Raw genomic sequence first — 27,449 nt, forward strand, 5'->3', positions numbered from 1 at the left:
AACCTCTAATCTTTTGCAAGTGATTGAAAACTGCCAGTTCTTTTCTTCTTGTCTTCTTTCTTTTATCTTATTTTTCTTTTATTTTTTTTCTTCCTTTTTAATGCAATTTCTAGAAAGCAACTGAACTAACATCAGTTCAAGATAATGATACTTACAGAGGCAGTGATGTCTTGGAGCATCTCAGCAGCTGGAAATTTTGCTTTCTGTTCATGCATTTCTTTGGTATTAAATTGGTTAGTCTTATTACAACCTTACTGCAACAACATGAGCAAAGTATACTTATTGAGATATTTAACAAACCACATTTTTCACATCCGTAGATGTTTTCATCTTGAATCTCCCAGTATGCTGAAGTTCTGAAGTAACTCTGACTCAGAGGAGCTGGTGTGCTACAGAGAGCAAACCCATTGCAGAGAAGCAAAAGCTGGAGCCTGCAAATGTGTAGCAGAATTCACAAACCTGTTTGGCACATGGTATAAAAGGTCATAGCTTTCAGATGATTTTGATAAACAGATCCAGGAGAGCGGGACAGAATTGATGCTGTCTGGGAGAACGGAGCCAGCACTTCAATGTTTTGGGGTAAAAATTCATGGCCATTGTTGCAGATGTAAAAAAAGAAAGGTTGATAAAACATACAATGCAGAAGGAAAACCTCTTCTCTGAGGGAGATCACTCAGATGAGATCTTTTCTGTAAACGCAGGGGAGAAGGTGGGAGGTTTGCGGTGGTCCCTGGGATGTTTTCTTGGATCCCTGGTGCCTGTGGGAGCTCCCCAGCTGGGTGGCCCAGGGGAGGTCTTAGCCTGGCTGGTGAAGCCAAGGCTGACTTTGGTCCTAATGCACTGATGAGCTGGCAAAACCCTGTCAGAGGTTTACAGTGCTGCAAACAAACATGCAGAGCCAGTGAACACCTGCCCAGATCTCCAGGCATGCGTATGCAGACAGAGACAACCAAGACAATGTGCATGTCCCCCACCAACCTACACAACAGCACTGCATCTGAAATAAAAGGGAGCTTCACGCTGTGAGAAACACCTTCACTTTAAAATTTTAAAAGGTTTATTAAACCTTAACAAAAAATACAACAAAGGACTGAATAAAGAAAAATTGGAGTCCACGCGACTATCAGCCATGTGCTCCTGTACAAAATGGATGCTGTGCCTTTTATACCCTTAGCCCCTCCCAAAGCTTTGTCAGTCAACTCCTTCTCTGCCATCCATTGGTGGAGATTACCTTCTTACATCTTGATTGGAGGTCGGGTGTTGTTACTCTGCACCTCTTGGTAATAACCCAGCCCTCTCCAAATGCCCTGACTACCGAGGGTTGTTACAAGGGGGAGGGGAAAGAGGACTGTGGGGGACATATTACAATAACATCACTATGCATTTTAACATACTCATAGTATCTACCTCTTAATTATGAGAGCCAACTATTACATTACATGTCTATAACAACGCCCAAAATAAAGAAATAAAAATTCATCCCACAGCCCTTCTTAGAAGGTATTAGAAGGTATTCATGTTATTACCCATTCAAGCATTAAATTGAATTTATCCTTTCCCCCAAGGCTGTGTTTGGCCATCCCACTGCTGTGCCATGAAGATACAAATGACCTGTTGGGACACCAGACATGATGTGCTCACCCTACTCCCATGTACCCTTTTCCTACACACCCCATCCTGCATGGACTTAAAATGTAAGGTTTGCAGCTAGCTCAGTGCCCCTGATTTCCCCCAACCCCTGAGAATCTCCAGGCTGACAGCTGTGGGACTGGCATGGATGACTTCAGAGACAAGCACGTGTCCCAAAGCCTGTGGAGGGGATTTTTTTGTGGTATTCACAGACTGTTTCATGTGTCAATACGAGAGGAGCGTAATTACCAGCTGAGAAACTGCAGGAAATAAATCAAGGCTGAATGAACAAAATGGAGAATAAAGAGAAGCGCAGAGGACACACATATCTTAAAAGCATTACGGATGTATGCTTTTACGTTGTCTGGGGAGCCTGGAAATATAGAAGAGATTATGACTGCAAAGGAATGAATTCAAGGACTAGTCTATGGGGAGTATTTTTTTTTTCCCTGTGACTTCAAACTTCTCTCAGCGCTTGCAGAGTTTTAGTCAGCTGGCATGCAACAGAGGTATGACTTCCCCAAGGAAACTCTTCCTTGGCTTGAGCTGGAAAGGCTGCTGGGAGAGTCGGGGGAAAAAAAAGCTGCGAGCAGAGACGAAACCTTCTCCTCCTCCAGCCACAGAGCAGGTATGTGGAGATGTGTGTGAACCTGGGAGCCTGCTGGAAAGTTGCACTTTCAGCTGTGGGAGAGCTGAGGGCTCTGGTGACTTTGAGCTGCAGCCTTTGAAACTAACACAGATGAGGAAGGTACTGTATAAATAAAATGTTCTGTGTTTATGAATAGGCTGAGGAGCTGGCTAAGCACACTGTGTAGATGGCTCTATCCACCCAGTTTTATATTTAATCCATCAGGGACTTGCACTATGTGAGTTAGATAGTTTATATTAAGGAGGTACCAGTTAGTTTATAACAGTACAGTTGTCATACACAGTATTTGTTGTTATTCTTCAAGTTTGCAGGAATAGAAAATGGGGAGATGATTTTTTTTTTCTTTCTTCGCAGGACTTCAGTCTATTTATGGCACTACTGCATTGTAGCCTTCTGAACTAGGAGTGCTGCAGAGATCAGCATTGTACACTAATTAAATGCCACTCAACCAGCTCTCCAACACTGAATCCTAATATAGCCTTGGGCAAATCACACAGTGCCTGGGTAAAATAGGCAAAATGCTGTTTGGCTGGTCTGCTCTTCTTCCTGTCAGAGCTGTCATTGAGCTCTGCCAGTTGGAGCACGAGGTGTGAGATGGCAGTGTTATTTTGCTGCTCTTAAGATCCTGACATCTAGAATGTCACCTTTGGGTGAACGATGATTTACTGACACAGCTTTGCTGGATCTGGACTGTTATCATGAGAAGGAATGATATTTGGAAGTAGTAAAGTTTTAGAAAATCATAGTTTACATAAAAATCACAATAAATTTTCTAAGGCTAAGCCCAGTTGTAATTTGGATAAAAGTATTTTTGATAAAAGACAAATATGCTTCCCTTAAACAGAAGCAATAATTTGGCTTTGCACAACAGTGATAATTTGGGTTTTTACTAAGATGTATTAATTTATACTTTAAAATAAACATATTACTCTAAAATGCTGAAATACTCTAGTTTTCAAGAACAAAAATTTACAACCTGTCATCTCTTTTTTAAGCAGATGGTTACATCTTAGTGACTGTATCAGTGCTTGGCCTTTTACTAACACAGTGATGGGTGGATTCAAGCATGGATATCAGTATTATGTAAATCAAATCTATCAGAAATAATTTTCCTCACCTCATTTTGTTTCCTACTGGACTTTGTAAAATCAGTACACCTTTTCCCGAATACTGACCTCACTGTCTATAAAAATAATATTGCTGAATTAAAGGCGTATTTTATAAACTGGTAAGAAAACATTCTGGTTTGGTTCCTGAATCTGAATTTTGTTCTCCAGGGAGAGTATTTCATGCTTAGATAGTTTAATCTGCAAATGCCAGTGCATGTCATTTTTTGCTGATATAAGAGTTTTCATTTTCCCATCTCCCTCTGTCCCTCTGCCCATCACTCACAAATTCTCCAAGCTTGTGAGTTTCATTCAGTTCTTCTTCATTTACATTTTCTTTCCTGAAGAGAGTAGGAGGAAAAAGGGTGAATAAAATAGGGGCTCTGACTAAACCCTCAGTAATTGGAAATGTTAATTTTTGGTGGGGAAATGCTGTTGGCTGAACATCTGATAAAGATGTACATGACGAGAGGGCAGAAATAGAAGGAAGGAAGGCAGCAGCTTCAAAAGACAGGAGAAAAGCCTTCTTGGCTTTACAAGAGATGGAGGAGTCTCTGTTTTGATCTGTGGACTTGACACCAGGAAGACTAGGGGCTGCATCTGCCTGTGAGATGCCAAGCACAGTGTAGATTGAAGGAACAAAATAAATGAGGAGAATCAGCTTCTGGAGATTCTGGAGTTGTAGAGTGTCAGGAGCTGGAGCTGTGCCTCCTTCTCAAAGTCTGTGGCTCAGAATAGCACTGGATATTCTTTTTAATAGGGTTAATATTAGTGTTGTCTCCATCTCCCCTGTGGGATGAATGACCAGGGAGCTATTCCAGCCAAAAAGGAGCAAGACTTGTCCCACTCCTGCGTTTGCAGTTCAGACCTACTTTCTAAGGCAGGAACTTGTTTTATTGACTTCTCTAGAGAGTTTGATTCATAGAGCTTAACACAGGGCTCAAAGAAAAGCAGTGCCTTAGAAAGCAGCAGCATTATGAATGGACACACTCCAAAAGATCTGGAGACTCAAGACACAAAATCGTCAAGACATTTTCTTGTTCCTCTGAAACCCTTGGGAGCCTGCAGCAGTTCACAGACTGACTGGTGAGAGCCAGCATCTAGGATTTGCTTTTTCTTCTTGCTCTGGGCCATGGTGGGGAAAGGGTTTGGAGGAGAGGTCTGATAAGGTGACCCTCACTTTGGGTGACAAAGGATGAAATTCAACTGACATTGACAGAAACTGAATAGGAAGTGACTGCTGAGACACCACTGGAAAATAAGGATTTCACAGGGTTTGCAGGTGCAAACCCTTTGTGGTGGGTTTCAGTGCTGGCCAAACTCCAGTGCACTCACTAGAATATACTTACTCATTTCCTGCTGTGAGATAGGATTAAGAGGAAGGCAAAGTAGGCTCAAAACTTAAAAGGATATAAAGAAAACTTTATTAACAGTAACTAAAAAAAAAAAAGAATCAAAATAAAACTTTTAGAACACTTCTCCTCCCCCTACAACCTTTTATTTCTCACTCACAACACACAGAAATAAGTCAGTTTATCACTTCTAGTATAGCTTTTCTTCAGTTTACTTAGAGAGAGGAGTCCCTCTAGCAAATTAATGCAGACTTTTCGACAAGAAAACAGGTATCTTGTGGCTTCTAATTTTCATGAATAGCAGCCACTCAGAAAAATTAAACCTGGAATTGTGGAGTCCCTCCCATTTTTCACAGATTTCCCCACAGCTGTGTTTATGGGCCATGTCAAATTATGGGATACTATTTTAAGGATGAGCTATTCAAAAGCAAAGGTTTTCTTTATTTATTTCCCAGATCATCTTCATCTCGGAGAACAGAGGTCTTTTTCTTCTCTCCCTGGGGGCATAGGGTCTTCATCACTCTTCTCTCTCAAGCTTTTTATTAAATTCACAGCTATTTCAACATTTGCCTGCTTTAACACAGGTTTGAACAATTCATCCCTCCCCCATAATTCTTCAATGTGTTATAAAGAAAAAAAAGTTTGTTGGATCAATTACATTTTTCTCTATAGCTTTATAAGAGGATTTCAGTCCTAAGATTAAGGCATCTCCTCATCCCTCCCATCTGGGACTTGACTTCTTCATCACTGACCTTGGTGTCTTTATGTTGCTTTTCTACGTGTCTGCACTTTGTCCTTTTCTCTCACTCGAGGGAGGACTGAAGCACTGAAAGAGTTGATATTTTGCCCAGGGCCCGCAGATGGTTGGTGACTCCGGCCGGGCTCGGTAGCTCGTGGCGGGAGCTGTGTGGACTGCGGCTGGGCTGGGGCAGTGCCTGGGATCTCAGCAGCCAGGCCAGAGCTCAGCAGCCAGCGCGCTGGCGAGGGGGCCATGGCTTCTCCTCCCCCTGCCTGGTGGCGGTGGGCGAACCCCAATGGCGGCAGAATCTTGCTCTGCTCCTGGGGCCTGGCGGACCCTGGCTCAGCGGCGGGCAGGGCTTTGTAGCGGCCCAATGTCAGCAGCTGTGTCAGCAGCCCGATGTCAGCAGCCACGTTGGCGGCCATGTCAGCAGCCATGTTAGCAGCTGTGTCAGCAGCCATGTTAGCAGCCACGTTAGCGGCCATGTCAGCAGCCATGTTAGCAGCCATGTTAGCAGCCACGTTAGCGGCCATGTCAGCAGCCATGTTAGCAGCCACGTTAGCGGCCATGTCAGCAGCCATGTTAGCAGCCACGTTAGCGGCCATGTCAGCAGCCATGTTAGCAGCCACGTTAGCGGCCGTGTCAGCAGCCATGTTAGCAGCTGTGGCACAGCCCAGCTCTGGCCCCGCAGCCTCCCCTCCCCTGCCTGCCCGCCAATGGGGCCCAGCCCCACAGCAGAGCCCGCCCATGCCGACCTGGCCCAGATGAGACAGGGGGCTGGGCCAGATTAGTTACTTGCTCACAAGCCAGAAAATAAAAGGCAGAATTCCCCAGATTTTTTGGTTTTAGCATGGGAGCTCACAGAGGTGTATCAGTTTTCTCAGTGGTTTAACAGATTGTCAGTTCTCAAAGTGAATTACTGATTGGTTTTTTTGTCACACAGGGAGGAAACTGCTAGCAGCTTCTCTTAGAAAATCACTTCTGTGATGCAAAACCAGCATACCCTTTGGCATTGTTAGGATGGGACAGCCCTTGCTATTTTGTAGGCAAAAAAGCTTGATTCTCCAATCTGTGTGATGGAGATGATAATGACTGGGGCTTTGAGCAATGGGGTCTAATGGAATGTGTCCCTGCACGTGGCAGGGGGGTTGGACAAGGTTCCTTTCAAACTGGGCCATTCTCTGATTCTATGACCAGTCTCTGACTGAGGCAGGTGACACTTGCCCTGTCTTACCAAGCCCCTACCATGGGCTAATGCTTCAACACACTTTAAAGTGTAAACTGCTGGGTAGCCCAAAGCCAAACATTTGGGAGATCAGCCAAATGCTTTGGAGTCTTTGAAACTGTTCACTGCCAGATCCCCTTTGGGAAAGGACAAAGATGGCAAGAACAGTACGGATCTTTCCCACTGCAGCTGGTGTCCTATGAAAGTGTGGTTTTACTGAAGCAAAGCCCTGAGCAGTAGAATCAGTGCATGCCCTTCCCTCCTGCTTTGGCATTTGTTTCTGTCCAGGCTCTTCTTTACAGTTCAGCTGGCACAGCTACCTGGTTACGCAATAAAACAGCTTGAGAAGCCGAGCTGGCTTTTTGAAAAGCACAAAATTTCTGCTATTTTTATCCCTGTAAATCCAAACTTCCTAAAGTTCTCTGAACATCCAGGTGTAGAAAAATTGTAAGCTGCTATCATCCTGGCCACTTGCTGCTCTTAATTAGAGGCATGATGTTTGTACTTAAAATCAGATCAAAATATAGTACTAAAAAAAAAAAGTATTTCTTTTCCTTGGAGACCTCAAATATTTGAGGTTTGCCTTGCAAGGCATCTGTGCTTTTTGAGTGCCTATTACACACTGCTGACAAGCTCTAAACCCAGAGCATCCAAAAGGCATTTAAATCTCTGAATAGCACAGTGGTCCCCAGTTTCAACATGAGTTTCCTGCTTACCCCACGGGGATTGCAGATGGATAGCTTTACCCAGGGAGCGTGCCGAAGGGATGAAGTGAAAAAGAGCACTGCAAAGTGAAGCTCAAGACATGACATGCTTGGGGGAAGGTGATCAAAACTAATGTGATGAGAGCCCAGTCAGGGGAAACTCTTCTGAAATTGTGATAATCTCACTGGTGGACAGTTCTCCTGAGAGTTTAACGAGTATTTTTCTATCCATTGCGCCTAATCATGCCCTCCCCTGTTGCCTTGTCATAGTATTTTTATTGCTAGACATGCAACATGGTCCAGTGAAAGGTGTCCCTGCCTATGGCAGGGGGGCTGGAACTAGATGAACTTCTAAGGTCCTTTCCAATCCAAACCATTCTGAGATTCTATAAATCTGTGATTTATACCTCTCATTTCAGGGTACATTACCAAGCAAACTAAGAGCCCAGCTGTTTGGTGTAGTATTTCAGCCATGGGAAAACTGTGTTGTGGCAGTTCAGGCTTGTGTCTCTGGGAGAAAACAGCAGGGAAATCTGTGTAGAGGTGGATTTTCCTGAAGCAGGACTTAATTAGCAAAAGGAAATGAGGAAACCAGCTGCTCCAGCTCTAGAGGGCAGCACAAAATAATAAATAAAAAGCTGAACTTGGGCAATTTGAAATCATCTTCTGCATGACAAAAGCACCCCTTTACAGTGGGAATTCTTCCCACTGGATCTAGTATATTCAGCACTGTCTGCTTATAGCCAAAAATTCAGCAGCTCATCTGAAAATGCCTTTATGGAGGCCTTTAGCCCTAATTCCTGCCTCATGCCATGAAAATCCATCAAGGGTGTTGTAGCTAGCAATGGACCCCCTCCTGCCAGCAGACTGCAATCACACTCTCATTAGTAGGATGACTGCAAAAAGAAAAAATGTTTCTTCCGTAACAGGTTTCCAGATTTTGGCATTTATAATTATCAGCCATGAATTTTAAACATTTAATCCGCAAGCCCTGTTTCCTTAAAGATGCAGAGAGAGATTTAGGTGCAGGAGGCTACAACCCTCCAGGAATGTAACTGGCAGACACACCCAAAATAAACACACTGTCATGCCCCACGCACACAGCCAAACAATGGCATCGCCAATAAGTTACTTATCCTCTGGAGAAAACCCACAGCCTGATCCTGACAGCTCCTCTGGCAAAAATCCCCCTGTCTCTCAATGCCTGCCCCAAGGAAGGGCTGCAGGATGTCACACAGTAGCTGACTCCGTCCAGAGCACAGCGGTGGCTGGGACCCAGCAAGAGCCCGGGGAGGAGTGGAGAGGAAGACAAGCAACATAATTTAAAGCAGACACTGTCCCAAATAAGGTTATTTCCTTGAAAATGCCTTCATTCTGAAGTTATGAGTGAACCTCTAGGTGTCCTGAATGGGTGAACATGAGTCTGAAGAATAATTGCATCGGTACCAGGACTGAATTGATTTTGAAGAGCTGGACATGCTTTTTAAAGAGATGAAAAGCAGTGTTTGGGGATGCAAGAAACCCTTGAAACAAGGTAAATGTGAATTAGTCACTCTTTTACACCTGAAGGCTCTAACTTAACAGGAAAGAGTCTTGTGTGGAAAAGGATCAGACCCTGGGGAGTGTGATTTTTGTTCTGTGTGTTCTCTTGTATTTAACTTTCCTTGGCACAGGAGAGCATCTCCGTTAATTGTCTAAGCAATAACAAAAATTACATTTGGGGGAAATCTGGAAAGTGCTGCTTTTATTAGCTGCAAACAATGTCTGTGAAGTAGTTTCAGGATTAATATTGTGATAGAGATGGAGGCAAACATTGTTGTGAAGTAGAAACAGGGAAGAAATTGTTATTATTTCATAGTGTGAAATGTGTATTGGGGCAAATTACTGGTCTTCTCTGCCTTCTCTGCCTTTCCTACTTTTTAAGTGGGCATTTTTCTAGAATTATTTGACTGACTTATTAATACTCCTTGGGGATGATGTTGACTTAAATTACCTGCATTTTTCAGCTGGGGTTGACAGTGCATGATTTTGAAGTGCTGTAATGGAAAGCTGTGGATTTAAATAGGGTTCAGAGCTCAACCCTCTGAGTTATGCTGGGGTTTCTGTCACAGCTTCCGGTGGGAACAAACTGGCACTGATGATGAAGCTACTTCTACTCTGGGAAAGCATCAAAGCGATAAAATCTCCTTTAAGTTGAGTGGTTGCTACTTCTGCTCCCAAACTGTTTTTGTAAGCTGTGTATGGAGAGATCAATGCCAACAGGCAGGGTTTAGTGTCAGTAGACATCCTCTTGCACACCAAGAGAATGGGGGTACTGTAAACGTGAGCTTGGCACTGGGAGAGTGTGGGGGGATGCTGAGACCTGCCCAGAGGGTAGAAAAGAGGGGGATGCACTGATGTGTCCCACTAGAGGTTGCTGAGAAGGATCTAAAGGTTGTTCAGAGAAAAGCTATGCAGGAAAAGCTCCTCCACTGGACAGCTGAACTGAAAGCTACCCTAGGAAGGGAATCTCCTTGAGCAAGGAGGTTGGGCTGTACCATGACAGGTCAAGAGGAAGTAGTTTCAGGTTGTGCCAGGGGAGGTTCAGTTTGCATATTAGGAAAAACTTTTTCACCACAATGGTTGTTAAGCACTGGCACAGGCTGCCCAGGGCAGTGGTGGAGGCGCCATCCCTGTAGGGATTTAACAGATGTGTGGATGTGGCACTTGGGAACATGGGATAGTGATGGCCTTGGCAGTGCTCGGAGAACAGTTGGAGCTGATGGTCTTAGAGGGCTTTTCCAAACTAAATGGTTCTGTGAGGACAGAGTCTATGTTGCCTTATGCTGGAAGAGGCCACCACATCTTTGATGACCTTCAGTATGTGACAGCCACTTTAGAAACACCTTGGGGAACAGCTTCCTTGCTTGTTACAGATTTGTCTTGCAGAGCAAACCATTACATAAATTTTTTTTTGTTGTTGTTTTCAAATACATCAATTTCCCAAGTTATAAAGTGTGTTAAGCCTCCGGATTGTGTCAGGTTTATTATTTAAGAAGCAAAGAGACTTTTTTTGCCCTGATAGTGTGACAAGGGGAAGACATTGCAGAGCACATGGGCCACATAATGTTCCTCAGGGTGATGCCCTGTTGTGGCTAATATCCTCAGCTTAATTAGTTTTGTCTGAACAGAAAGGATTTCCCTTTGAGGGCTTGGAGAAAAGCCTTGTAATCATTGGTATGTTCACCTTCTATCACCACCTCAGCAAACTAATACTCAAATGATAAAAATGGATTTCTCCTCCTTAAAGGAGGTTCCTGCTGCTCCAGGCATGGGGAATGAAGAACAGAAAGGGTCAATAAAACATTATAGATGGTGATATTGGCAATTCCTCTTTCCATCAGATGATTTCAGCATATTTTGCAAACATTGATTCAATGGTAGAGAATTAACATCCTTAGTTTGGTTTTAACAGGGAGGAACACACTTGTAATCCCATTACTGAGACTTGCTCTTTCACCTTGGGGTCACAGGTCATCATCCATCACTGGGGTTTTCTTTTGAAATGGAGGGAATACACAAACTGTACACAGAGCAGCTGTGGTCTAGTCCTTCCCAGTTTCTCTATTCCTAGTACACAGCTATGTTCTCTGGTTTGGAAGGGTAGAAATGGGCATATTCTCATCAGGAACTTGTTGGCATTGCTGCTCAGTGACTGTCAGTGCTGTACGGGGCCATCAGCTGCATCCATCCAAGTGATTAAACAGAGGGATCTCCATAAGCTGAGAATGATCCCATCTCTTTTGTTTCCAGCTATTCAATGCTCTGTGGGTGGAAGCCACAGAGTACGTTGATGCCAGTGGTTTGTGCATGGGATTGGGGTTGCATTTGGAGCTGTTTGAATCAGGAATACTTGCCTTCGGCTTTGGTTCTGTTTTTCCCCATTGTCCAGTGACAGGCCTCCCAGAGGTGTTTGCTTCTTTTTCAGTTCTATGCTCTTTTATGGAGTGCTTTCCAAACAGTTACACTCTTATGAATTCTCTGTTTCACACAAATCCATTATGTTTTATACCTGTCTCTTTGTAAGGCTGACAATTTGTCCTTGTCCATGGCAGGGGAATTGCACCAGATGGCTTTTAAAGGTCTCTTCCAACCCAAGCCTAAGAGAGTTCAAGAAGCATTTGGACAACACTCAGACACAGGGTGTGACTCCTGGGGATGGTGCTGTACAGGACCAGGGATTGAACCCAATTATTTTTGTGGGTTCCTTCCAATTTTACATATTCTGTGATTTGGTGGAACATATGGTTCTATGATCTCCTGTCAAATGTATTTATAAGCCTGACCATACCTGGAGCATGTAAAATGAAAAATCTCAGTCCACTCCTGTTTCGGTTTGAAAGCAAAACCAGTAAGAGACTCCAATTCAGAAATACAATTTATTAGGAAAAGGGAAAAAACCCACCAAAATACATGCAATAATACAAAAGAAAAACCACTGACAGAGTCAGAATACAACCTGACACCCTGCTAGTTAGGGTGGTGGTAGCAGTCCAGATGAAAAGGTCTTGTTGAAGTGGTGATCCTGTAGAAACCATCTGGTAGCTCTTGTCATCTGGAAACCAGTGGGTAAGGGCAGCTGGTTCTGTCCCAAACCTCAGATTATATCCAGGTGGTGATGCTTAGCTCCTCCCCCCTGGGGAGAGCATCTCACAATGGGCTGATATTATTGTCTGAGTCATGTGCTGGGTCCATTAAACAGAAATGGCTCCTGCAGGGATTTGTCTCTGAGTCATGAGGCAAGACATTGATGGGCCCATTAACAGGAGATAAGGAAAAACAATGCCTCTCCTGGTTTCAGCAGCTCTTGAGGATGGGAATGGAATGCATCTTTATATTGTAACCTAGGATAACTCCTTAAGCTGTTGGCATTAACTCAACAAAGATACACAAGTAAAAGCTCTTTGACGCTCTGGGATAAGAGGAGTACACAATGTTGTGGATGGAAATGACAACTGTTGCCACTTCTGGTTGTTACTGAGCAGCACCTATTGGCTTTGCTCAGGACATGGCACCCAAAACTAAAGCCCAGTTAAAAGCGGCGGTGCTGTGTCTGTGGGGTGTGTGAAGATAATTCCCTCTTCACTAGTTTTCTTTCTCCATGATGCTGGACACCCTGCCCACCTTGAGCATCTGGACTTTGTTGAGTGTCCTGGATATCATTTAGGCAGCAGCTGAAATCACACTGGGGAAAACCCATTAAATGCCTTGGACCTTCCTTTCAAGTCCTCAGAGATGGCTTAATTTATTGCCCTGCTGGTGTCTTTCTCCATGTTAGATGATGACCTGGTGCCAGCTTTTGCATGTGTTGACCACTGTGTCCCATATGAAATCTAACTAATTATTTTTACCCACAGAGCCATGAAACTGTACATCATCTTCTTCCTGGCAGTGGTGAACAAAGAAACCTCTAACTACCAACTCCCCGAGGGGACAGCCTGTGAAATGGTAAGGCTGTCTCTCTACTTAGGTCCCTTGAGATCCTGAGTGAGGTTGGGACTCCCTTGTTACAGGCACTGCACAAACAGCTACAGCCTCTGAGAAGGGAAAACCCCAGGACCAGGCTTCCTGAGATGGCAGAGGTGGGATTTGCAGGTTTAGGGGATGCTTAGCAGTCTGTCATCAGGCTGTGTCCTTGTTGTAGTCACAGCACACTAAGGGGAGGGGGAGAGGGGTGGGCAAATAAGGGTCATTATCTCAGCTTTTTTCCTAAGGAGGAGCTGGTTAAAAGAAATTTGACTTGATGTCCCTAAGATTGTACAGGGTTTCTGTGGCTAAGACAGAGAAAGAACTTAGACTTCAAATAAACTTCTTTATATCAGTTGTTCTTTGTACTTTCATTAAAACATCTTCTGTTGAATACTTCTATACCAGCTCTTTTGTAATAACAAATAGACTGACTTCCTCTGCCCTGACACAGCATTTCTGCCAGGGAAGTTGTACCTGGCTTCTGCTGGAGCGAAGAGAAATGACAAGGACTCCTGCTCCAGTACAAAATCTGCTCTTGAATTTTTGCAAGCACCTGGTACAATATTATAAATGTTATTTGCAACTGAACTTTCTCCCTTCCCTCTCCAAGTGCTTCTGACTGTACCAGGATGTTTAAAAATACTTTATTTTCCCCCCTTGAACATTGAAGCTGTTCAGCACAAATCCTCAAGAATTTCCAAAATAGGAAAAAAATAATTTGCTAGCTGTACACATCTCCCTTGTGGGACTCATTCCATTCCTGCCCACCCTGCCATATTGCTGCACTTCCTGAATTCCAGAGAAATTAAGACCTAGTGTATATATAAAAAGATCTTGGGAAGGTGACTGGGTAGCTCAGCTCCTTGGCTGGAGAGGGAACACTGATGCAGCCTCTGTAAACAGGACAGCTGGGTCCCATGTCATAGTCACACGAAGGCTGGATGAGCCACGCAATAATCCCAGCAGTTTCATCCCCTTTCTTGATGGGTCACAGACCAGGCTGATTGCTGAGAAGTAAACACATGCTTGCTTGCACTACTCCACTGTAAACTGCTCTCATCAAGCCAACAACACAACTACTCTGGGATAAAATGAGCCCTGACAGAGAACACACTGCTGTCAGGGGCCAGGATGCTCATCTGATGTAAATCAACAGCTCAGCGTTGCTAATGTCCATACTGATTGCCGTCCTTCACTGGCATTTGGTGTGGATCTAAACACAGCTCAAAGAAAGAAGGAGCTACTGGATTAGCTGGTTAGCTGTCACTGACAGTCCTGCATTGCATCACAGCATCACTGTTTTATATGGTACTTTCCCTGTGGTGACACTTTTAGAATAGCAAAGGCTCAGAAATGGAAACTTTAATCTCAAATCTCACAGAAGAGGCATGAGTTAGAAACCTGTGCCATGTTCTGAGTCACCACTGATGGTTCTATTGCTGAACTAAACTCTCCTACAAGAGGTTTTAGGAACTAAGCAGTCCCTACCAGACCCCTGGCATGGGGTGAACTGCACTGATTATACCAGTTACAGCACATCTATCAGTTTGTGAGACAGTAAGGAGCAGATCAAATGTCAGGACGTTCTTCCTAACTCACATTATTTTCTAAGGATAGGGAAAGCTTCAGCTGTATCATATTTTACCTCCCAAAGAAAGATGATTTTGCTAATTCCTGTTAATTGGCAAAGGAGGAGATTTCAAATAATTCATAGGAGGGAAGGGATTTTAGAAAATTCTATTTTACCTTGCTTTGAGGTGATGCAAGGACAGCTGCATAACCAGATGTCATAAGTCAGCTGATGTGTGGTACCTGGGCAAATGCTAAGGTTTGTTTGTGTAGCTAAGCCTTTGCCTGAGCAGCTCTTCTAAGAATGGTCAGGGACACCATACAAGTAGAGGTCAGTTGCCAATGACTCCAGCCCAGATTCTTGGTTCAAATGTTTATGAATTGATAAAGGAGAACTCAAGGGTAGGCTTGAGTCCAACTCTTTTTTGTCAGGCTCTTATTGAGGTGGCTGACAACTTCCATCCAGTGCTGAGCAGTGAAGAACTGGAGTCAGAAACCAAATGATGCCCAGCTTTTGAACTGTTGGGTAATTTTTTATTTTTTATTTTGCCAGCATCTTAATTGGACCAAGTGGTCCTCACCCTCCAGTACTTCTTGACAATGGACTTGAAACAAACTGCAGGCAGCACTGGCAGAGGTGATGGAAGTCAGAACATGAGATTGACAAAAGTCTGTTTTCCAGTCTCAGGCTACCAACCCATTGGACTAAGGGGTGAGAGGCGAGGAGATAAACCAAACAGATGCTGTTTGCTCCATCTCAAAGAGACATGCTTCATCTTTTTTTTCCTACTGCTGATGACAATGAAGTTCATGCAGTTTGAGCCTTGGGGGAGAAAATATGGAGCAAAGGAGACAAGATAGGAAATTTAGTGAGGATCAAAATAGTCAGTGAAAAGGAAGGAGAGCTTAAGAAGAAAAATGAGAGGGGAAACATTATAGGAACAAATGGCAGACAGTGTGAGGTGTAGATTTTATTAGTCCCTTTTATAACTGGGATGGTTCCATGGATGCAGATTAAAAAACAAATCATGCAAGATACATGGTGAACAGTGGCTGACGTCTCCCCCATCAACTTCCATGAAAAGCAGGTTGTTGGCATTGACAGGAGTTGCATCAGGACTTTGGTAAGATTGTAGCTGCCCAGGGGGAATGGAGGGTGCTCAGCACTTGCTGGGATCTGGTTGAAAGTGTGAGAAAAAACCTGGCATCTGCCTTAGGATGCAAAGCAGTTTCTGCTTTTTCAGTCCGGATTTTTGTATCCTCCTGGCTTCTTCCTCTTCCACAAATGAGTAAGAAGAGGTTTCCTCCCCTGCTATTTGTGCCTAGGAAGTAAGGCCCACTCTGGGCATAATTTAACTCAAAGTTAGGAATTGTACAGTGACTTTGCAGGAAATATTTTCAGGGAGAAGTCAGAAAATTTCCTTCTTTTTTAATTTTTTTTTTTTAAGCTGAGGAAGATATGAGTGAGTTGGAGGGAAAAGAAGAAGGAGTTTAAGTTTTAATAGCCAAATTACTTGGGATCATTGGGAAAAATGAGTCATGGGAGCAGCTTGTGTCTATCTAGATTTTGAATGAGCACTTGTACTTCTCTGGCACATTCTTGTGTGGTCTCCAGAACTAAGATGATGCAAAAGAGATTTACAAAATGCTGATTAGTGCCCCACTTCTGCTAAACAGATCTGCCACTTCATTCACCTCAAAGTTCATATAAAACAGATGGGATTTAATACCTTTGACTTTTAATATTTGCTTGATTTCTGAAAAGCTTCATGTCATGTCATTGTACCTGGATTTTGCTTCTCCATAGAAGATTCAACAGACCTTCCTTCCTTCCTTCCTTCCTTCCTTCCTTCCTTCCTTCCTTCCTTCCTTCCTTCCTTCCTTCCTTCCTTCCTTCCTTCCTTCCTTCCTTCCTTCCTTCCTTCCTTCCTTCCTTCCTTCCTTCCTTCCTTCCTTCCTTCCTTCCTTCCTTCCTTCCTTCCTTCCTTCCTTCCTTCCTTCCTTCCTTCCTTCCTTCCTTCCTTCCTTCCTTCCTTCCTTCCTTCCTTCCTTCCTTCCTTCCTTCCTTCCTTCCTTCCTTCCTTCCTTCCTTCCTTCCTTCCTTCCTTCCTTCCTTCCTTCCTTCCTTCCTTCCTTCCTTCCTTCCTTCCTTCCTTCCTTCCTTCCTTCCTTCCTTCCTTCCTTCCTTCCTTCCTTCCTTCCTTCCTTCCTTCCTTCCTTCCTTCCTTCCTTCCTTCCTTCCTTCCTTCCTTCCTTCCTTCCTTCCTTCTCTTTTATCCCTTCCTAGAAATTCCCTTTCCTCAGACACCCAAATACATTAACAACAAGACTTTTTCTCCAGTAATTGAAATGCTGCCTAAGCCTTTCACATTCAATTTCCTCCTGCTGCTGTATGTTCTTCTTAACAACAAAACAGAACTTGATGGTTATGTAAGGATGGTTGTGTTCATGTTTCCTTATGAACATGCACATAAAGTTTGCCCTTCTGCTGAGAATTGGCCTGATCCTAACTGCACATCCCATCTTTTTCCCTCTCAAAAACTGAATTTACATAATTTGTGTTTTCAGTGTTGTGTCACAGTGTCTTGTGTGGGTGGCTTCATAAGACGTGCTCTCCATGCAAGTAGAAGGCAACTGTTGCCTTAGGAAAAGGATAAACATGGAAGATAAAAGTGGAATGAGTTTGGAGATTGGTGTCAGAAGTGTCTCAGTTGTTGGATGACCCTATTTGATTAAAGCTGCCTTACTTAACTAAGCCATGGCTAAGGGAAGGCATATTTGAACATGTGACCATGAAGGAGAGACGGGGTTTGTGCTACAGGATCCTTATAGGTTTTTATACCTTCTTGCTCTGGAACCCATGTTGCCAACAGAGTGAAGTTCTTCCAAGTACTGCTTACACCGCAAGTAGAGTCTGCAAAATGTAATACAGTGATGAAAGTGAGAAAATGAAACATCAGCACAAAAATGAGTGCTTGATTGCAGAGAAGCTTGGGACTGTTCAAATGAGTCTAGCAGAAAGGTACAAAAAGGAGAACTTTTAGTAAGTATCACATGTTCCAAGTTAGAAATCTCTTTAAAATTAAATGAGTGCTGTTAGTTGCAAAGGAGCTAATTGGGATTGTTGCTCTTGCTGTCTGAATGCTCAGAAAAAGTGATCAGTGTTTCAGAAACAGCATCTGCCTGGATGCTGAATGTTATTTTTCTTATATTTAATGCAACTACATTTTTCATTTGTCATATGACAACTCCTTTTCTCTTTTTCTGGCAGGCAAACTCTCAGGCATTTTGCCACAACAAAGACCTCCACCAAATCCCTCACGAACTCTATCCAAATGTAAACAAAATAGATCTGTCAGGAAATCTGATTCAAAGCATTCCTGAAATGTCATCATCATTTTACACTTCCCTTCAGTGCCTGGATTTAAGCTCTAACCAGATAAGTTTCATCACGCCTGGAGTCTTCGCACACATGAACAGTTTGCTGGAAATAAATTTAGCCAACAATCATTTATATGAGCTTGCTCAAAATGGCACAGAGGGGATTGGACTCTTACCCAAGGTGGAAGTACTGGACTTGTCCCACAACAGTCTGTACAGTGGGATGGCTGAGTATTTCATTAAAGAAGCTCCAGCACTGCAGTATCTTTCCTTGGCAGACAACAGTATTATAATGATTTCACAAAAGATGTTTCAGGGATCTCCCAATCTTGTGGAGATAGATCTTCAGAGCAACATCATCATGGAAATAGAAGAAGGTGCTTTTGAGAATCTAGTGAGCCTGTCCAAACTCAATCTCTCAAAGAATTCAATTACTTGCATCTCTGATTTTAACCTCAGGCAGCTGGAGATACTTGACCTCAGCAGGAACAGCATTGAGACCTTCCACACCACAAAATCAGATGATGAATATAGCTTAAGGTGTTTGGATCTGAGTGAAAACAAACTGTTTCATTTTCCAGTGTTCCCTCAGGTAAATAAGCTGGTAACTCTGAATTTATCAAAGAATTTAATCCAGCTCACTGCTGAAACCCCTCATAATAAAATGGACTATGTGAAAAATGAATGGCTAAATGCTTCTTTCCATCTTCTTGATCAGAAGCAAAGTAGAAACAGAAGTTCTCTTTATTTATCCCACCTTGTATATTTAGACTTAAGTTATAATGAAATCAAATCCATTCCAGATGAGTTCTTTGAATCAATGTTGTCCCTTCACACCCTTAACCTCAGTAAAAACTGTCTTCAGTCATTTGCAGTAAGTTATGACAGTGCATTGATGTCTTTAACTGTCCTTGACTTGAGCTACAATGCTTTGCAGAGCCTTCTCCTCGATGCTGGTGCATTGTCAAATTTGAAGGAGCTCTATGTTCAAAACAACTATCTTCAAACACTGCAGTTTGACATCTTCTCAAATCTTCCAAGCCTTAGACTGCTTAATCTACAAAGCAATAACATCAGCCTTTGCAGCATGTACTCAGGATTAGCTAAGCAAAGACTTGCTGGAGAGCAAAGTGGTTGTGTATCATTTGTCAATTCTCCTGCTCTTCAGTACTTGTACCTAGCTGACAACATGCTGAACATCCTGCCAGCATACAGCTTCTACAAGACTTCTCTGGTTGTCTTGGACCTCTCCATGAACCCTGGACTGAAAATAGAGCTTAAAGCATTATCAGGTCTGGAAAAGTCTCTGGAATGTTTGTATTTATATGGTAATAGCCTGATAAATTTAAATATTGACTTGCCTTGTTTTAGTCACCTTAAACATTTAAACCTCTCTGAAAATCAGCTGAACTGGCTGCCTAAGTGGGGTAGTGACTCTTCACTAGAGGTTCTGGACCTACGGAACAACAGGTTCAGTACATTACAGAACAGCAATATTTTAGCATTAGAAAATTCACTTAAAAACTTGTATCTCACTGGGAACCCACTCGACTGCTGTGGAAACATCTGGCTTTCATCCATGATCCAGAACAAAAATGTCCAGATCCCCAACGTGGAGCATTTAACGTGCCAGCACACTCAGAATTTTGGGTACCAGGAGGAAATGCACATCAAGAACATTAGACCAGAAGACTGTGAAAAAGAGGATCTGAAGAAAATCAACTTCCTTATTATATTAACATTTGTGTTGGTTTTATTGGTGATCATCATTGGTGCAGGTTCATTTTTTTGCTTCCGCAGGCAAAACTTTGCCCATCAGTTTAAAGCATAGTAACACAAAATGTCTTGGAAACTGAAGAAATCAGGTGCTACACTGACAGTGTGTAGAAATAAAGGGTAAAATTCTCATCTTTGATTTTCAGCTGTGGATTTTAAATGCTTTTGAAGTGTCCCTGAATTACACCACTGGTACGGGTTGCAGGGATTTGAAGGAGAATTTGCCATGTTTTGCTGATCCATGGTTTAACTCAAAGAGGAGAAAATTTCCCGCTGTGTGCAATATATATTTAACTGAGTTTAATGTGAAGAAAGTCATCTCTGGGGTGAAGGCTTTTAAAAAAAAAATCCTGGAGCATGAATTTCAACCAGCTAACATTGAACTGAAATGTTTATATTTCTAAGAAAAACTGTTGGAAAATCACTGCATATGATTACATTTCAATGCAGAGGAATAGTATATCTATTTTTAAAGGCCACAGGAGATTAGACTGCAAAAATGTGTTTTGAAGGTACCAGTGTGAAATAATGCAAAGGGACCCCAGTCCTGGGCCATTATTCAGATCTTTCTACTGTCTTTCCCCCAAAATATATTATTGTCTAAAGGATGTGCTGCAAGAAAAGTTCTGTAGGTCCTCATTCAGTGAATGTCAAAACTACCACACTACAAAATGATGTATAATTATATTTTTTAAGCAATTATGAATGAAACTGGCAGGTGGTTTTCATTGTGGAATTTTGTACAATAAAAACAAATTTGAATTTTGTAAAAAGCACAAGGCAGTGGATATATTAAAGCACTAGCTTGGAATGCTCCACAGATGAAAATAAATGTTTTCCTATTTTTTCTATGGTATTTGGACTCCACCTTAGACCTTTACCTTCTGGTCCTGAAGCAGAGACAGCTGCTTCATATTATAGAGTACAACCAGTGGAGAATAAGGAGATGTAGGCAGGAATGTGGGACAGGTTTCCCAGAAAAGTTGTGTTTGCCCCATCCCTGGATGTACTCAAGGCCAGATTGGATGGGGTTTGGAGCAATTTCGTCTAGCAGAAGGTGTCCCTGCCCAGGGCAGGGGATTGGAAACAAGATGGTCTTTAAGGTCCCTTCCAAACCAAACCATTTTGTGATTTCTGTGATCCTATGAATTTGAACAAACCATCAGCAGCAATAGGGCCTGATTTAACATCTACAGAAACAAATGGCTCAAGCACTTAATCTTGTAGAAGGCTTGCACAAGCAGCAATCCCAGGGATTAGTTGGAAGCTCAAAAGCAAGCAAAGATGCTGATTTGCCACAGACTGAGTTCATGGCTTTTGTGTCAAGCATGGCAAGGCTATTTCTCCTGCTGTGAGAGCCAGTGTTAGCTTGGCTGCTGTGACTAGAATTAGTTAATAACCTGATGACAGAGCCAAACTCATTTAATTAACAGTTTAACACGGCGATTGTTTTGCTGTACAAAAAGGAAGTTCCTGTTATTAGTGTGGGACTAATTAGACTTCCATCGACTTCCCTGGGAGCAGAAATAGTTTTTGGAGGAATAAGTCTCAGAAGTAAAGTGCAGCATGGCTCATTTGGATTTTTCTCTTAGCAGCATAAGCAACCAAGTAGTGATATGAACATGCTTCAGCCAATTCTTTTAATCTGGATGAGATGAGAAGCGTGAGGGGAAGAAAATATGAATGAATTTACAAAGAGAGGGAAAAGAGGGAAAAGGGGAGCTCTACAATGCATCGTTCAAAATTATTCAAAATAGGGATATGTAGATGACAGCCCCACCTTTTGCCTCTCCTGTGAGCTGCTCTCCCTGCAAGAAGACCAAATGACAGAGTACCCGAGCCTCCATCAAAGGTAGCCATCACTAAGACATTACACATCTTTCCACCAATCATGTTTTTTTCAAGGACTTTAGGAAGAGGCAATGAATAAGGGTGTCAATTTTGGTTGCAAAATTATGGGCTGTATCATGCCTACTGTCCTGATTCCACTGGGATTGGGTTCATATTCTGCTTCATTAAACCATGACACCAACCCACCAGGACAATGGGGCTGATTGGTGGAAAGATGCAGAATATGAACCCCATATCATATGTGATTCAAGACCCTGTGTTTTCTTTAATGTGTCCCTGTGTTACACCACAGGCATTGGGCAAGAAATGGAATTGTTGAAATGGACCCATCACCCCTAAATCAAGCTCCTTTCCTGTTTGGAAAGAATGATGCCCACTGAGGTGAAGATCCAGAAAATTATTTGGGTGCTTTAACTGATACTCTAGATATTTAAACCTAAAATATAAATCTTTACAGTCTTTGTTTAGCTGCTAGTTCTTCCACCCGGTGCCTGAAGTCTCTAGAAGACTATGTTTGATGTGGAAATTTCCTGTGAATTTCTGATTCTTGGAATATTCAGAAGTGCCACAAACAGCACAAAACCATTTTCATATGTGTGTAAGCCCCAACAGAACTCTTACTTTGAACTTTCCTCTCCTAAGTAGATAGATATTGCCAAAGCATGGCTTGTGGATAAAGCTCTGTAGGAAGTGTGGCTGGAAATGGAGCAGCCACGATAACTCCCTGTCTAGATGGCTGGTCTAGTTCTCTCCCCTCTCCTCATGGGTGTTTTCTATTCTTTAAATGCTGTCCCCCTTTCCAGGCCAGCGGGAGTGCTACATGGATCCTATCAATTTATCTGCAGTTTTGTCTCAGTATGCAGAATGTTGTGCTCCTTAAAGGAGATTTAGGTAACCTCTGGAGGACAGAACTATTCTCTCCACACAAAGATCTGACTGCTGGGACTGCAGAAGGCGGAGGGGAACAGCTTGAACAGAAGTACCATGCTCCCATATTTAACAAAATACTAATTAAAACAATGTTCTTTCCTAGAGGAGGACATTAAGTCATGATGCGTCATATGTGCTCTGAACACTATGTTATAGGAGAAAAGAAAGAAAAATCACCACAACCTCCATCTCCTGTTTCGTAAGGAAGGCTGAGGTGTGTGAACCACCAATGATTAGTTCTGTCTCACTCTATAGCCCAGATTACAGTATTTAAGTCATTGAGGGAGGCTAAAAAAAAAAAAAGTACCATCATGAAGGATTAGGACATTTGAGTCCCCTGACAGACATCTAAATTCCCATACAGTCTCTACATCCACGAGCTGGAGAGTCAGTTTGTCTGGGAGACCCACAGCCCTGACATGGAATGAGCCAAGCCTCTCTTCAGCTTCATTGACAAGAGCTCCACAAAGAGGTGTGGAGAGTTGTGAGGGCTTGGGTGGTGAACAGATTGTAAATTGACCACAAGCTCATATGGTGATGTTTGCATTTATGTATCTTAGAATAATGGAATTATTTAAGTTGGAAAAGATCCCATAGGTCATAAAGACCAAGAGTTTCCCCAGCCACTAAGGCCACCACTAACCCATGTCCTCAAGTGCCACATCCACATGGCTTTTGTCTCCCTCCACAGATGATTGTCATCACTTCCCTGGGCAGCCTGTTCCAATGCCTTCAATTATTTTTCAATGTTCTTTCAGTGAAGAAATTTTCCTGGTAACCAATCTAAACCCTGGCACAACTTGAGACTATTCTATTTTCCTGTTGTTTGGTACTTACTAGGAGAGACCAACACCCAGGGGTTACACCATCCTTTCAGGAAGCTGTAGAGAGTAAGAAGATCCCCACTGAGCCTCCTTTCCTTCACGCTGAGCCCTCCAGCTCCCTCAGACATTCCCTCAGCAGACTGGTGCTTCTGACCCTTCCCCAGCTCCATTGCCTTTCTTTGGACATGCTCTAGCACTCCTGTGTCCTTTTGATCATGAGGGTCCCAAAACTGACCCCAGGATTTGAGGTGTGACCTCCGCAGTGCCCAGCACAGGGGATGGCCACTGCCGGGTCCTGCTGGCCACATTATTGCTGGTACAGGCTGGAGCTTAGCCTTAGCCCAGAGCTAAAGACTTGAATTAATTGTCTACACATAGACAGCTAGTTCAGTCCATGGCAAGAAACTGTTGCCATTGGGGAATGTTCATTTGGGCTGTGTCAATACAGAATTTGCAGATCTGATATGGGATAGAGAGGCAAATGAGCACTCAGCTGGTGCCCAGGCAGCAAAGCCCAGGGTAGCTCAAAGGCAATTGAATGCTAATTTGTGGGTATCCAGTCAAACTCACAGTTGGACAAGAAACTCAGAATTAATTTGAAAAATAGATGTTCCAACTGCTTTGCTTTAACTGGCTGATATGTTAGATCTGATTTCTGAAGGCTAATGTCAGCTTGCTCTCTTAAAATGAATCAAATCCAAAAATCAAGGCCGGCTTTCAATGAGGAATGTTTTGCACAACTTGCACATTCAATATCAATCAATCAATAATATTGTCATCTTTTCTCACCATGTAATTGCTTTTCCAGTCTCCTTATTCTTTAGGCTGCTCACAAGGAGGCTTCCAAGTAGATGCAATCAAATGCAATGGCATTACATGTTTAAGCACTACAGAATGTGTCACTTCATTTTATTTACAGCACACGCTTCCACTGCTCTTCAGCAGACCTCTGGATTCACCCACACAAAGTATCCTCAGATGTCTCCCAGCAGAGCACCTGAGCCATGCACAGTTAAACAAATCACTGACCTCTGTGGAGCAATGCATTCAACCCTCTCATCACCCAAATGGTGTTGGTGATTTTCCTTACCACTTTTTATTTCACAGCTTGTTCAGATTTTGGTCTTGTGCAAGAGTTGTTATAGGAATGAAGACCTATCTCAAAGAAAGATCTTACTTTATTTGGATGAAATAAGATGAGCATATCTCCCTAACTTCCTTCCTTCAATAATAATAATAACAATAATAAACTTCCTTAAAATAATAAAGGCCTAAAAGAAATATATCTAAGTTTTCTATACAAACATTCAAAACTCTCTTGCTTTTCCACTGCACTATTTCAGATATTCCACAAATTTGAATATGCTATGCACACTGGGAAGGTATGGCAGTTATCGTTCTAGTTAAACCAGTGCAGTTTCTGAAGATGCCTCAGCTGTGAGTGAGGTGAATTTATAATCCATTCACCAGCCAAGCCCTCACAACTCTCTGCACCTCTCCTTGCTTGTGAAGTAGTATAAATCACTAGTTTAAATCATCTTCATGTTTCACTTGACAAATGGACCAGGCACAGACTATGTCCAGTCACATTTACATACTGACAAGGGATAATTTAATAGGTCATGAGCCACAGCTCCATGGCAGCTGCTCCTATTTGCCTTCAGCTGTCCTGCTTTGCAGAGCTCCCAGGTGGGGCTCCTTAAGATCCCTTTAGGGCTCAAGAATGAGATTATAAAACATGGCAAAGTTTTCCAGCTAGACACTGTGAGACAGTTCAAATGGGAATCAGCAGCGACTGGGAAAGGTGTGAAAAATGGGACCTCTGCAGAAAGGTTATGAGAATTGTTCTGCAGTGGAAGGGGGAGAATTAAAGCACATAAACAGAAATGCATACTTTAAACATTCTGAATCAGCAGGGAAGAAGGAAGAAACACATAGAAAATGTAAGTCAAATGTTGGGTGGATTTTTGCAGTGTCACTGGTGGTAGAAAGTCCTGAATCTGAGGAATCCAGCAGAGTCTGTCTCCTGGAAAAGGATTTATGCATGAGGAAGGGAGCAGATGCTTTCCCATCAAAGTGGACTTACAGGTGTAGGAATGCAAATTATTCAGGCCTTCAGAGGCAACTGTCATTATCCTTATGTCAGCATAAGAGCTTGAATAAGAGTTGTCCCAGAATAATTAAATCAGCATTTCCAAATTCCTGCTTGGGAGCAGCCCTTTGGTGGGATAGTTTCTGCCACATCAGAAAAGGCACTGCTGTTCCTGGTGCTCACTTTTTGCTCTGCAAAAGGTACCAACAACACACAGGGGACTGATGGAGACTGATGCTCAGCAAGTTCAATGCATCAAGGAACTGCTTAGTCTGTGCTCAGGGGACAATTTGAGTGAAAACTGGTGACACCATCAAAACTGAGACTTTGTACAAAATATTCACTCTTTTAATGCATTTGTTTTTCCTCCAGCTGCTGTGTTTATTCTATCTTGACCACTGCCTTCCTCTCTCTCTGTTTTTCACTGCATTCCTCTTATCTGTTTTAAGCTGTCTGTCCCAAACAGGACATAAACTCAACAAAATTTGATCCCAAGCTGAACTTTTGATCTGTATCATATTTGAGTGGACTGGAGAGTAGGTCAAGGGAATTTATGCACACATATCTCATCAAGATGTGAGGCCTCTCTTCCTTGTTTATTATTTCTAAAATATTTAAATATTAAGAAATAATATTATTGACTAGAAAAAATAACCCCAAAGCCCTGCTGTAACTGAAACAGTCATTTCCATGCACCAAATTATTATAGTGTCAGCCAAATCTGTGTTCCAAAGGATGCAGGCAAACATGAATTATGGGCTGGCACTTGGTCAAAAATGCAGCTATTGTTCTCAAAAACAGGATGCAGAGCAAGGGGAAATGTTGTCTAGTCTTGACTGTTCATAGCATAGGAATAAAACCCCTACCATAGTCCTACTGAAAATGAGGAAGGTCAGATCTTCATGGGAGAATTCTTTTATAGACACATTCTCCTCAATCTGTTCTTTCCACTCTAGATCATCAGGCATAGATAAAAGCATTTGCTTCATCCATCATATTGTGGAGTGTGTTATCCCTGACATACAACACACAGAGAAGACTTGAAAGCAGCAGCAATTGGTAACTTATACATTTGGAAGGTACTTTTAAAGCCATATTTTTCAACAAAATCTACTTAAAATTAATGTAAAAATCAATGCAGTCTTTGAAGCTAGGTAGAGAAAAAAGAACTGCTCTTTTTATGTTCCTCTGGTGAGAACTTGTCCATGTTACAGTCGTACTGAGAGTCCTGCAGGGATCAGGTGTGTTTAGTGTGTATCAAAACATGTCTGAAGATCTTCTTGTCAAATTCAGTCAGAAATAGGTGAAAAGAAAAATAACCTGGCTTCTTCCACATCTGGGAAGGTCCTGCATAAGTTCCTCCAAGTACACAGAGAGACTACAAAATGCGCCTCCATTTACAGCATCCTCATCCAGTAAATTATCTGCTTGCACACAGTTCCCACCCTGAAAAGTGTGTTGGTAGCTCACACACCATATCTGCAGCAAAACACATTTTGCGTTGGGCAGGGGTGAAACTGTGCACAAAGCATGGTCTCTGCACTAACCTCAAGGCATATTTGCTGAATTTCTTTCAATAGCCATTTCCCAGATACTCAGGATTAGAACTAAACTTGAGGCTTCCAGTTTAATAACCAGAGCAGTGATCTGTTCCTTGGTCAAAGTTCAGCTGAATGGGGCTTCCCTGTATTGTTCTTCTGGCAGGATGGCTGCCCTCCACCCTCCCTTAGGTCAGGAAAACCCATGTGAGAGCACGTCTCTGTTGTTTAGCAATACTTAGGTACATTCAAGAGCAGGTCCTCTTTGCAACAGAGGGAAGGAGGGAGGAATAGAGCAGGGAAAACAACCCAGGGGGCTCAGCAGCAGACTTGCTGCCCTTTTAGGATGCTTTTGGATCCAGTGGTAGGGCATAAATCGTGCCAGTCCCAGACTGGACCTGCTCACTGCTGTTTTCCTTTCATTCAGTAAAATGTCACAAATAATTTCTTTATAACCCAGCTCTATATCAGGCTGTGAGTATATTCCTCAATTGAGAAAACAGACCCTTGAGGAGGGTTGCTCCAAATCAGTCCAGTAGCAGGGAAAGTGCTTTTTGGGAAAGGTCTTGGACAACC

General features: G+C 42.7%; 1 protein-coding gene and 1 long non-coding RNA gene across 7 annotated transcripts; one reads left to right on the forward strand and one right to left on the reverse strand.

Moving 5' to 3' along the window:
• The first annotated feature begins 1,784 nt into the window (after positions 1-1,784).
• On the forward strand, positions 1,785-20,454 carry LRRC32 (leucine rich repeat containing 32). 6 transcript variants are annotated; one of them, XM_064410817.1, is made up of 3 exons: positions 1,785-2,257; positions 12,801-12,891; positions 17,753-20,454. In XM_064410817.1, exons 2-3 carry the CDS (start codon positions 12,805-12,807, stop codon positions 19,691-19,693), a joined length of 2,028 nt encoding a protein of 675 aa, XP_064266887.1. In that variant the 5' UTR covers positions 1,785-2,257; positions 12,801-12,804; the 3' UTR covers positions 19,694-20,454. The 6 variants fall into 6 exon arrangements, with proteins under 6 accessions (XP_064266887.1, XP_064266888.1, XP_064266889.1 ...); XM_064410818.1 differs by lacking the exon at positions 1,785-2,257 and adding an exon at positions 8,458-8,938 and having other exon boundaries at positions 12,801-14,220; XM_064410819.1 differs by lacking the exon at positions 1,785-2,257 and adding an exon at positions 8,460-8,938 and having other exon boundaries at positions 12,801-14,167.
• Positions 19,168-22,957, reverse strand: LOC135294895 (uncharacterized). The gene is made up of 2 exons (XR_010356878.1): positions 22,727-22,957; positions 19,168-19,318 (listed from the first exon to the last, which is right to left on the reverse strand). It is a non-coding gene; the product is annotated as an uncharacterized LOC135294895 (long non-coding RNA).
• Positions 22,958-27,449: the final 4,492 nt, after the last annotated feature.

Source organism: Passer domesticus, chromosome 2, assembly GCF_036417665.1.
Source record: "Passer domesticus isolate bPasDom1 chromosome 2, bPasDom1.hap1, whole genome shotgun sequence".
Lineage (NCBI taxonomy): Eukaryota > Metazoa > Chordata > Aves > Passeriformes > Passeridae > Passer > Passer domesticus.

Excerpts from the sequence above, each read along its gene's own strand:
- LRRC32 (XM_064410816.1), top strand. The coding sequence starts at position 8,916 with ATGCAAGAAACCCTTGAAACAAG. Across the intron at positions 8,939-12,800 it reads CAAGAAACCCTTGAAACAAG|AGCCATGAAACTGTACATCA; the intron begins GTAAATGTGAAT and ends TTTTACCCACAG. Across the intron at positions 12,892-17,752 it reads AGGGGACAGCCTGTGAAATG|GCAAACTCTCAGGCATTTTG; the intron begins GTAAGGCTGTCT and ends TTTTTCTGGCAG.